Raw genomic sequence first — 12786 nt, 5'->3', positions numbered from 1 at the left:
ACCGCCACCATTCTCCATCCACAGAATATAGGTACAAGCCATGACCCACGTCTCTGCTGTAGTACTAGAAGGGCTGTTCCTAATGTACTCAGCTCTTTTCCTTCTCAAGGTTTTAATTCTAATTTTTCATTTATGTATCTTTAGTGAGTCCTCAAAATGGCTGGACGCTCATTATGATCCGGTTGCGGGTCTGAATATATTCTCCTCCTGTATCGGTAAGTGATCCACCGGTAAGAGTAGCTGTCAGTGGCTGCAGGCGGCTGGGTACTAATAATTGGGCTATTGGTCCTATATTATGGCCACTTGTAATGTCTCTTTTAACCCTTTAATACCCCAGCTGATTGTACAGTATTGCCAGGGGTGTAAGTACTGGTTCGCACCGAATACCCGCAGCGTTACAGTTACAGCAATTGATTGTGATTTTTCCATTTTTCGTCCACACGGTGCGAAAATTGACCTTTTGTACTGATTTTATATTTTGTTAATTTTTGTTGTTGATCTGTAACTACTGAATTTAGGCAAAATACACAACAAGCTCCATTTGTTGAGGATTTTTGCAGTCGATAACCCCCTGATGGAAAAAAGAGCATTATGATCAGGCCCACTTTAGTTCCTTCGCCTTATTGTCAACCGGTCCCTATAGACAACCTGACTTTCCATAATGATGTGCCATGCGACCGCTGCAGCCAATCAGAATACCAGCTGAGACAGTGTGATGTCCTGGGAAACCTTTGGTCACGGCATTGATGTGGCTATTACTCTGACTCATACCTGCTACCTAAACATTGTTGTAGGCTGAGTAATCCTCTATACCAGTGGCCCAGGAGCCACATGTGGCTCGTGGATCCGTGATGTGTGTCTCACGGCTGTCTTTCAGCTTGGTCCACAAGCTCCATGTCTAGCCAAAAGCTCTGAAGAGCAGGTCTCCTGATGGTGACTTTTGTGAGGAGCACCACATAGAAGAGCAGATCTGAAAGTGGGTAAGGTAGGAACCCCTGGATCTTGGTATGCTGCCTTAGTGTAATTTCTGTCAAAAAGCTTTGGCTGTCATTATACCAGTAATGGGGTCTCTGGGTGTCAACTACTGTGAGGGGGATCAGGACTTGGATGGGGCTTGCTACTCCCTTTCAGAGCTGAATGTGGCCCTCAAGGTCAGAACGGTTGGGGACCTTGGTTCTATACAGTGGAACGTCGCTTAACGAGTAACCCAGTTAGCAAGTATTTCGTTTAATGAGCAAAGCTTGCTGTAAACTTGTAACTCAGTTTACGAGCAAGCTTTGCCGAATGAGCAAAATACTCACCGCACACACTTCCGGTTCCGTACATCCACCGCGCTCTAACCCGCTCTTACAGTCCACACAAACACACACATATTATGCTCACCTTACCTTCCGTTCCATCGCTGGCCTCATGGTTCTTGTAGTTACAGGATGTGTATCGGGTAACCATCGCAACCGATGCCGGAACTTCCGCTATCAGCCGCTTCTCAAAGGCAGCGCGCTGACCAATCAGAGGCAAGCGGCTCCTGCCCTTGAAGTCAGTGCTCTGGCAGCGGAAGTTCCTCCCTCGTCGTGATGGTTACCCGATACAGGATGTGTATCGGTGAACTACGGGAACCAGGAGGCCGGCGATGGAACGGAAGGTAAGGTGAGCATAATATGTGTTTGTGTGTGTTTGTACGTGTGTGGAATGGCACAATAGGGGACCAGGATGGGACATTTAACAAGATGTGGAACAAATTGTCTGCATTGCAATGATTTCCTATGGGAAATCTTGCTTTGCTGAACGAGTAACTTGGTTAACAAGCACAGTACCAGAACGGATTGTTCTCGTTAACCAAGGTTCCACTGTACTATGATACTCCCAATGGCAGTGGCCTCCGTCTTCAGGATCAGGTCCCTGCCTCAAAGCTAAACTGATTCAGGAATGTTCTGAGGAACATGATGATGATTTCAATGTGATGCCTTGTTCTCCAGATCTTAATCCAATCAAGCATTTGTGGGATGTACCGCACACACAAATCTGATCCATGATGGCCGAACCTTACACGATTCTAAGTATCTGTTGTTAACGTTTCAGTGCCGGATACTTCATGACTCCTTCAGGGATCTTGTCGAGTCCACGCCTATAGCATAACATATTAGAAAGCAGTCATGGGGAAATCTTCTGTTCTTACTTCACATGGATTAGGTAGATTACTAGGGATTAAGACGCAGAAGGATAGTTGCTTGTTATTACAAAAGATGCATAAGTCTTTTAGACAATTGTTTCTTATTTATTTTGCACTACTATAGTATGATCACACCTGCAGATCCTTTTTTGTTATGTGAATTTTAGGAACATAGACATACTGATCTCCATGTAGATTTAGGGTTATTTTGTCCCATGCACAGTGCAGCATATCAATTGGGTACTTTTTTCTATTGGATTAGTGCAAGAAATACAATTGGAAGGTATATATAGGTGCAGTACAGACTGATAAGGCCGCTTTACACGCTGTGACATCACTCAAGCGATCTCATTGGGGTCACGGAATTTGTGACGCACATCCGGTCGCTTTAGTGATGCCGTTGCGTGTGACACCTTTGAGCGATTTTGCATCGTTGCAAAATCGCTCATCGGTGACATGGGGGTCTCCTCTCGAATATCGCTGCAGCAGTAACGATGTAGTTCGTCGTTCCTGCGGCAGCACACATCGCTCCGTGTGACACCAGAGGAACCTTTCCATACCTACGTCCACCGGCAATGCGGAAGGAAGGAGGTGGGCGGGATGTTCGTCCGCTCATCTCCGCCCCTCCGCTTCTATTGGGCGGCGGTTCAGTGACGCAGCTGTGACGTCGCTGAACGAACCGCCCCCTTAGAAAGGAGGCGGTTTGCCGGTCACAGCGACGTCGCCGGTCAGGTAAGTACGTGTGACGGGTCTGGGCGATGTTGTGCGCCACGGGCAGCGATTTGCCCATGTCGCACAACCGATGGGGTCGGGTACCCACGCTAGCGATATCGGTCACGATATCGCAGCGTGTAAAGCGGCCTATACACTTGTATGGGCTCACAAGTTTGGTTGTGTTTTGCCTTACCAGCTCCCAAGACCACTGGCACCAACAAAGTTACATTGACATATTTTCTTTCCTCCTTCAGCTCTCGCCGATTTACATGGAGACGGTGATTTTAAGGTACGTTTTGAGATGATCCACAGGACATGTGACATACAGTGGCGTGTATTTGAACACATCGATATTCCTTCACACAGATGGTGGCTGGCGATATTGGCAGTGGACCGTATAACATGAAGCTAAAAGTCTATAAGGGCACAAGTCTGATGTCTGAGAATGCGTTGCTCGACATGCCAACTGGCGTCGCAACCTTCTTAATGGATCAGAATGAACCAAGGACTCCGGCTGTGGCCGTGGCCTCCGGACCCTTCATATATGTGTACAAGAACTTGAGACCTTACTTCAAATTCACTTTGCCAGCGCTTGAGGTCAACCCTCTAGAGAAGGAAGTGTGGGACCAAGCTAAAGAGGTATGAGCAAGGAAGTTATTTAGGTTCTCACACAATCTAAAAATATAATTGCTAGTGATGAGCGGGCACTACCATGCTCTGTACTTGTAACTAGTGATGAGCGGGCACTACCTTGCTTGGTACTTGTAACTAGTGATGAGCGGGCACTACCATGCTCGGTACTCGTAACTAGTGATGTGCGAGCACTACCATGCTCGGGTGCTCAGTACTCGTAACTAGTGATGTGCTAGCACTACCATGCTCGTGTGCTTGGTACTCGTAACTAGTGATGAGCGGGCATTACCATGCTCAGGTGCTCTACTCGTAACTAGTGATGAGCGGGCACTACCATGCTCGGGTGCTCAGTACTGGTAACTAGTGATGAGCGGGCACTACCATGCTTGGGTGCTCTGTACTCGTAACTAGTGATGAGAGGGCACTACCATGCTTGGGTGCTCAGTACTGGTAACTAGTAATGAGCGGGCACTAGCATGCTCGGGTGCTCTGTACTCGTAACTAGTGATGAGAGGGCACTACAATGCTCGGGTGCTCAGTACATGTAACTAGTGATGAGCGAGCACTACCATGCTCTGGTGCTCAGTACTCGTAACTAGTGATGAGCGAGCACTACCATGCTCTGGTGCTCAGTACTCGTAACTAGTGATGAGCGAGCACTACCATGCTTGGGTGCTCTGTACTCGTAACTAGTAATGAGCGGGCACTACCATGCTCGGGTGCTCAGTACTTGTAACTAGTGATGAGCGGGCACTACCATGCTCAGGGGCTCAGTACTTGTAACTAGTGATGAGTGAGCACTACCATGCTCAGGGGCTCAGTACTCGTAACTATTGATGAGCGGGCACTACCATGCTCGGGTGCTCAGTACTCGTAACTAGTGATGAGCGAGCACTACCATGCTCGGGTGCTCAGTACTCGTAAGCAGCTGAGTCGTAAGGACGGGCTCGACTTTTGTACTGAATATAATGGAAGTCAATGGGGAACTCAAGCATTTTTCCGGAAAATTTTCAAAAATGCTCAAGTTCCCTATTGACTTCCATTATACTCAGTACTCCAGTCGCGCGCATCCAATCATCCAAAATGCTAGTTACGAGTATCGAGCATGGTACTGGGTATCAGCTGCTCAATTTCAGATATAGTCAGGTTTACCAGATGAGATTACATTCAGGGCAAGAGATGACGCAGAAGTGCAGTTTGCAAACATTTTATTAACCAATTTTTACTGAAAAGTATATTTTTTTCCATCTGTCACAGGACAAAATCGACCCCATGACGCTGAAAGAGATGTTGGATGGAATAAGGTAGGAAGAAGTGTCTGTCATCCAGATATATATGGAATAATCAGGACTGTGCGCTACATAGAAAATTGTTTATTCAATGACATTTGTTAAATAGTCATATATATATATTGCATCATAGATTGGAGAACCAGAAGTAGCAGCATGGTTTCCATTCATTGGTCTCTGTCGTTTCAACATACTTTTACATAAATCAGCAATGTCACAAATCAACTTCTCCATCTATTGTCTGATGGATGGGTATGGGTTTGGTTAATGTCAGAAGATCATTGGAGAAGGGTAATGGCCTGGGCTGATCTCCGGGGTCTTACATCCAGTGAAAGGAAATCTTAATGATTCAGTATAAGACATTGTAGCTTCCAGCTCTGTGGGAACAATTTTGGGACAGCCCTTTTCTGTTCCCCATGACTGTGCCCAGAGCACAAGGTCCATACAGACATGGTTGAGGAGTTGGTTGAAAAGAACATGACGGCCGGACCTGAACCCCATGAACTAGACCAGATATTGTGAGCCCCCCAGGGTCTGACCTCACAAATTCTCTTCTGGATGAAGGGGCAACTATTCCCACTGACGCCTCCAAAATCTTGTCGAAAGTCCTCCCTGAAGAGCGGCAGTTGTTATATCTACAGAGGCCAGACTCCTTTTAATGTCAGTGGATGCAGACTGTAAGGTCAGAAAAGCTCCTGGAGGTGTCACAATGTTTTTGTCCATATAAATGACCAGACATTAGTAGTTTGGTCCCATAGGGCGCATATTGCATCACATATCTGTAGGAAGGGTGATTGTTAGTTCACATACTGTGTCAAAATGTTAGCAGTCGTATGGATTGAATTCATACATAGTGTTTACAGTATTGTTTTACTACTTACAGAGATAAAGCCGAGGTTCCTCTGTCAGTCAGATCACTTCGGTACGTATAGTTCTGTGTTTACCGGTCAACTTTATCCCTTTTTGGTCTTCATAAGTATACAATACTGAATGCTTCTGTCCCCTTGCCCTCACAGTTTCCTTATGCTGGATGAACAGGAGTTGGAGGCTTTTGTGAACACCTATAAGCTGATGCCACTGAAACGACAGGTAACAATATTAGGTTAAATAAATCAAAGATCCTTCTACAAGGGAAATGTATGCAGCGTTCCTAAGAGCGTGCAGCCCCTTAGGCTTTTTTTATGCTGTCCGCACACACCGTAGACCCCTTGGTGATTGCAGCCCGTCCCATAGCTGTTAAAACCTTCTTTTCAATTGAATGTAGGTCTTAGGATGCATATTCAATTGAAATGTATTGCAACAAAGAGAACAGCTCTCTGCACCGCAATACCAATGCAGGCCGGTGGCCAGTCAGATGCCAACAGTTGACGTCAGGGTGCTGGCGCAACGGCGTGTGATGTCGCTGCCATGCACCGTCCCGGCTGTGCAGAAAAGTTGTTGAGCGAAAGGAACGGGGAACAGGTGAAACAGAATCCCTTCTTTTTTTTTTCTCTTTTGTGTATGTGAAGAGCGAAGTTTACTACAAGATGGGACCATGATAGGGGTTGTTGCTGAAGGAAGGGGACCAGGATGGGGGAGCATTGCTACAAGAAAGGGACCAGGATGGAGGTTATTGCTACAAGAAGGGCACCAGTATAGGGAGTCATTACTACAAGATGGAGACTAGGATGGTGACATTACTACAAGATGGAGACTAGGATGGGTACATTACTACAAGATGGAGACTAGGATGGATACATTACTACAAGATGGAGACTAGGATGGGGATATTACTACAAGATGGAGACTAGGATGGGTACATTACTACAAGATGGGGACTAGGATGGGTACATTACTACAAGATGGAGACTAGGATGGGGACATTACTACAAGATGGAGACTAGGATGGGGACATTACTACAAGTTGGGGACTAGGGTGGGAACCATTACTACAAGATGGAGACTAGGATGGGGACCATTACTACAAGATGGAGACTAGGATGGGGACATTACTACAAGTTGGGGACTAGGGTGGGGAACATTACTACAAGATGGAGACTAGGATGGGTACATTACTACAAAAAGAGAACAATAATAATAATAATTTCTTTGTCGCTCCATTGGGAGACCCAGACAATTGGGTGTATAGCTTCTGCCTCCGGAGGCCACACAAAGTATTACACTTTAAAAAGTGTAACCCCTCCCCTCTGCCTATACACCCTCCCGTGGATCACGGGCTCCTCAGTTTTATGCTTTATGTGGAAGGAGGCACACATCCACTCATGCATTCTCAACTTAGTTATGTCGGTTGGAAGAAAAGAGGGCCCCCACGGGGCCCCCGGCATGTTCCCTTCTCACCCCACTACGTCGGCGGTGTTGTTAAGGTTGAAGTACCCATTGCGGGTACAGAGGCTGGAGCCACATGCCGTCTCCTTCACCATCCCTTAAGCGGCTCTGGGAGAAGTGGGATCCTAAGCGGTCATCCATTTACTGGGACCGTGCTCCATCCGCAGCCCCTGTGGGAACCTGCCGGACCGGAGCCTCTTCAACCTCAGGGACCGGGCCCTGCAACTCAAAGGTACTCTGTGTCCCCATAGGGGACTGTGCAGGGAGCGCACCTTCTTCCCGGAAGCCGCGGCGGCTGCTGAATTCAGGAGGCCGGTGGACTTCCGCGCCGACTGTGCCTGCTTGTCGGGCGCGGTCTCAAATTTAGTCCCCGGCTTCATCGCGGCCTAGTCGCAAAAATCCCGCCCCCGGGCCTGCCTGTCAGGGGTAAGGGCGGGATTACCGACCTGACGTCGGATGTGAGGGCTGGAGCATCCTGCATGTTTCCTCCCCCCTCACTGATCACTGTGGGGACCCCAGATTCCCGCACTTTGCTGGCGCCGCCCACGGCTCCACTCCTCCCCTGAGAGCTCCGGCAGCCATTTTTTGGCATTCTGCCGGTGGAGGATTCTCAGTGAACAGCTCTGCAGCTCCGGTGGATAAAAGGCAGGGAATCTGGAGGACACACTCCGCTCGTTAGCGGTCGGTAAGCCACACCGGTCACCCGGTGCTGGTCCCCCTAGGGTGCCGGATTAGATACGTATATATCTATATCTATCTGTTCGGTGGGCTGTATACCCCTTTCCCATATACCCTCAGTGATCACTCTCCTAGGAGACAACAGCATGTCGTCCACAAGGAGCAAAGCTGCTAAGGCACAGGGTTTTTTTGTGGCCTGTACCTCTTGTGGGGCTATGTTACCTGCGGGTTCCACCTACCCTCACTGTGAGCAATGCTCGACCCCTGTTTCGCTTGCTCAGCCGGAGCCTCGGACACTGGTGGGCCCCTCGGCTCATGTAGACCCCCCTGCTCCCCCTGACCAGGCTGCAGGGACAGAGTTCGCCTCTTTTGCTGAGAAACTCTCTGAGTCACTTTCTCAATCCATTGCACAGTCTATGGACAAATGGTCTTCTAAGCTGCTAGAGGCTTTGCAGTCCAGACCGGACCCTTCACAGGCCCCGGCCCCTGTTGGCTCGTCGCCTCCAGGCCCCTCTCGGTCCGCGCCACAGCGCGCTCATAGGTTGGCCCCTCGGTCTCAGGCGGAAGACTCGTGCCCGGACCGTAGTCCTAGACCGGCTAAGCGGCCTCGCTGGGACTCTTCCTCGACTTCCTCTCGCTGCTCGGGATCCCAGCTAGAGGACTCTCTGGAGGACGAGGCGGACGTCGCAGCTCAGGGCTCTGACCCTGACGTCGCCCTACCTGAGGGGGACGCCTTAGTAAATGATCTTATCTCGTCCATCAACCAGGTGTTAGATCTCTCTCCCCCGCCTCCTCCTGTAGAGGAGTCGGCGTCTCAGCAGGAGAAACACCAGTTTCGGTTCCCCAAACGTACACGCAATACGTTTTTTGATCACTCTAACTTCAGGGACGCTGTCCAGAAGCCCAGAGCGGTCCCGGACAAGCGCTTTACTAAGCGCCTCACTGACACGCGTTACCCCTTCCCATCTGAAGTCGTTAAGGGTTGGGCTCACTGTCCCAAGGTGGATCCTCCAGTCTCAAGATTGGCGGCTAGATCCGTGGTGTCGGTTGCAGATGGCTCATCGCTAAAAGATGCCACTGACAGACAGATTGAGCTCCTGGTGAAGTCCATCTATGAGGCCACGGGCGCGTCTTTTGCCCCGGCCTTTGCAGCCGTGTGGGCACTCCAAGCTATCTCGGCTTGTCTGACTGAGATTAATGCTGTCACACATAATTCTGCTCCGCAAGTTGCGTCTATGACCTCTCAGGCGTCAGGCTTTTCATCCTACGCCATGAACGCCGTCCTGGACTCTGCTAGCCGTACAGCTGTAGCATCCGCTAACTCTGTGGCAGTCCGCAGGGCCATGTGGCTGCGCGAATGGAAGGCAGATTCGGCTTCCAAGAGGTTCTTAACCGGTTTGCCGTTTTCTGGCGACCGTTTGTTTGGCGAACGATTGGATGAGATTATTAAGGAATCCAAAGGAAAGGATTCCTCCTTACCCCAGGCCAAACCTAAGAGACCTCAACAGAGAAAGGTTCAATCGAGATTTCGGTCCTTTCGTCCCTCCGCCAAGTCCCAATCCTCTTCGTCCAACAGGCCGGAGAAAGGCCAGAGGAACTCCTATGCGTGACGATCCAAGTCTCGCCCACAAAAGGCCGCAGGAGGCACTGCCTCCAAGACAGCTTCCTCATGACTCTCGGCCTCCCCTGACCGCATCCTCGGTCGGTGGCAGGCTCTCCCGCTTTGGCGACGCCTGGTGGCCACATGTTCAAGACCGATGGGTGAGAGACATTCTGTCTCATGGTTACACATCCGTTGTGGCGGTCCTGCATTCCCAGGGCCACTCGGTGATTCCCTACTTGGACGATCTCCTAGTCAGGGCCTCGTCTCGGGTGGCGTGTCAACAAAGTCTATCTGTCGCTCTGGCGACTCTCCAGTGGTCCGGGTGGATCATCAACTTCCCGAAATCCAAGTTGACACCGACCCAATCACTGACGTACCTTGGGATGGAGTTTCATACCCAGCAAGCGTTAGTTAAGTTTCCGAGAGACAAACAGCTTTCTCTGCAGGCAGGGGTGCAATCCCTTCTTCGGAGTCAGTCACACCCCTTAAGGCGCCTCATGCACTTCCTGGGGAAGATGGTGGCAGCTATAGAGGCAGTCCCGTTCGCGCAATTCCATCTTCGGCCACTCCAATGGGACATTCTCCGCAAATGGGCCAGGAGTTCGGCTTCCCTCGACAGGAACGTCTCTCTTTCCCTTGCAACCAAGACGTCACTTCAGTGGTGGCTCCTTCCCAACTCTCTGTCACAGGGAAAATCCTTCCTACCCCCAACCTGGGCTGTGGTCACCACGGACGCGAGCCTGTCAGGGTGGGGAGCGGTTTTTCTCCACCACAGGGCTCAGGGAACTCCGATAGAGTCATCCCTTCAGATCAATATTCTGGAGATAAGGGCAGTGTATCTAGCCCTATTGGCTTTTCATCGGTGGCTGGAGGGCAGGCAGATCCGTATCCAGTCGGACAACGCCACTGCCGTCGCATACATCAACCACCAAGGCGGCACTCGCAGTCGTCAAGCTTTCCAGGAAGTCCGACGGATTCTGCAGTGGGTGGAAGCCACAGCTTCCACCATCTCCGCAGTTCACATCCCGGGCGTAGAAAACTGGGAAGCAGATTTTCTCAGTCGTCAGGGCATGGACGCGGGGGAATGGTCTCTGCACCCAGACGTGTTTCGAGAGATCTGTCGCCGCTGGGGAACGCCGGACGTCGATCTCATGGCGTCACGGCAAAACAACAAAGTCCCGGCATTCATGGCACGGTCTCAGGATCACAGAGCTCTTGCGGCAGACGCGTTAGTTCAGGATTGGTCGCAGTTTCGACTGCCTTATGTGTTTCCTCCTCTGGCGATGCTGCCCAGAGTGTTACGCAAGATCAGGTCCGACTGCCGTCGCGCCATTCTCGTCGCTCCAGACTGGCCGAGGCGGTCGTGGTACCCGGATCTGTGGCATCTCACGGTGGGTCAACCGTGGGCGCTTCCAGACCGCCCAGACTTGCTGTCACAAGGCCCGTTTTTCCATCTGTATTCTGTGGCCCTCAACCTGACTGTGTGGCCATTGAGTCCTGGCTCCTAGCGTCTTCAGGGTTATCTCAGGATGTCATTGCCACCATGAGACAGGCCAGGAAGCCTACGTCCGCCAAGATCTATTATAGGTCTTGGCAAATCTTCCTATCCTGGTGCGCTAATAACGGTTTTACTCCATGGCCGTTTGCCTTACCCATTTTTTTTTCATTCCTTCAATCCGGAATGGACAAGGGTTTGTCACTTGGCTCTCTCAAGGGCCAAGTATCGGCGCTCTCCGTGTTTTTTTCAAAAGCGCCTAGCCAGGCTTCCGCAGGTCCGCACGTTCCTGCAGGGAGTTTGCCACATAGTCCCACCTTACAAGCGTCCTCTGGAACCCTGGGATCTTAACATGGTGCTAACGGCTCTTCAGAAACCACCTTTCGAGCCGCTGCGGGATGTCTCTCTATCACGTCTTTCGCAGAAGGTGGCCTTCCTAGTGGCAGTCACATCACTTCGGAGAGTGTCTGAGCTAGCAGCGCTGTCATGCAAAGCCCCCTTCCTGGTGTTTCACCAGGATAAGGTGGTTCTGCGTCCGGTCCCGGAATTTCTCCCTAAGGTGGTATCCCCTTTTCATCTCAATCAGGATATCTCCTTGCCTTCATTTTGCCCTAATCCAATTCACCAGTGTGAAAAGGATTTGCACTCTTTGGATCTTGTGAGAGCACTCCGGATCTACGTGTCTCGCACGGCGCCCCTGCGTCGTTCAGATGCGCTCTTTGTCCTTGTCGCTGGCCAGCGTAAGGGCTCGCAGGCTTCCAAGTCAACCTTGGCTCGGTGGATCAAGGAACAGATTCTCGAAGCCTACCGTTCTTCTGGGCTTCCGCTTCCTTCAGGGCTGAAAGCCCATTCTACCAGAGCCGTGGGTGCGTCCTGGGCATTACGGCACCGGGCTACGGCTCAGCAGGTGTGTCAGGCAGCTACGTGGTCTAGTCTGCACACTTTCACGAAACACTATCAAGTGCATACCTATGCTTCGGCAGACGCCAGTCTAGGTAGGCGAGTCCTTCAGGCGGCAGTTGCCCACCTGTAAGAGGGGGCCGTTTTTTCGGCTCTTTTTATTGAGGTATTCTTTTACTCACCCAGGGACTGCTCTTGGACGTCCCAATTGTCTGGGTCTCCCAATGGAGCGACAAAGAAGAAGGGAATTTTGTTTACTTACCGTAAATTCCTTTTCTTCTAGCTCCTATTGGGAGACCCAGCACCCGCCCCTGTACCCTTCGGGCTGGTTGTTTTTTTGTGTACACATGTTGTTCATGTTGAATTGTTCTTTTGGTTCATGGTTTGCAGTTCTCCGAACATCCTTCGGATTGAATTTACCCTAGACCAATTTATAAGTTTCCTCCTTCCTGCTTTTGCACCAAAACTGAGGAGCCCGTGATCCACGGGAGGGTGTATAGCAGAGGGGAGGGGTTACACTTTTTAAAATGTAATACTTTGTGTGGCCTCCGGAGGCAGAAGCTATACACCCAATTGTCTGGGTCTCCCAATGGAGCGACAAAGAAATATTTTTTTCATACTTTATTTTTCATTTATTTATTTTTTTACTTATGTACAATTCACCCAAATTGGCCCCATACAGGAATGTTGTTTTAAAATTAGCATCATCTAGTAATTCTGACCAATATCCTGCAGTAATGACCCTCTTACTGGTCCTCTTCTTATAGTAATGCCCCATACGGGTTCCCATCTGACTATGTCGGATGGAAGAAAAGAGGGCCCATATTAGGGCCCCCAGCATGCTCCCTTCTCACCCCACTCTGGTCGGCGGTGTTGTTAAGGTTGAGGTACCCATTGCGGGTACAGAGGCTGGAGCCCACATGCTGTTTTCCTTCCCCATCCCTTTAGGGCTCTGGGTGAAGTGGGATCCTAATCGGTC

At 50.2% G+C, this 12786-nt stretch overlaps 1 protein-coding gene across 1 annotated transcript in view; it reads left to right on the top strand.

Moving 5' to 3' along the window:
• BBS1 (Bardet-Biedl syndrome 1) overlaps positions 1 to 12786 on the top strand; it is a 121847-nt gene that overhangs the window by 1327 nt on the left and 107734 nt on the right. Inside the window, exons 2-7 of the mRNA XM_075325628.1 lie at positions 145 to 215; positions 3139 to 3173; positions 3251 to 3523; positions 4775 to 4821; positions 5690 to 5728; positions 5823 to 5895. Of these exons, the coding sequence (XP_075181743.1) occupies positions 145 to 215; positions 3139 to 3173; positions 3251 to 3523; positions 4775 to 4821; positions 5690 to 5728; positions 5823 to 5895 (538 nt within the window). The remainder of the gene's footprint in view (positions 1 to 144; positions 216 to 3138; positions 3174 to 3250; positions 3524 to 4774; positions 4822 to 5689; positions 5729 to 5822; positions 5896 to 12786) is intronic.

This window comes from Anomaloglossus baeobatrachus, chromosome 10, assembly GCF_048569485.1.
Source record: "Anomaloglossus baeobatrachus isolate aAnoBae1 chromosome 10, aAnoBae1.hap1, whole genome shotgun sequence".
NCBI lineage: Eukaryota > Metazoa > Chordata > Amphibia > Anura > Aromobatidae > Anomaloglossus > Anomaloglossus baeobatrachus.
Note: the sequence above shows the minus strand (reverse complement) of the source record. Positions and strands in the feature narration are given on the sequence as shown.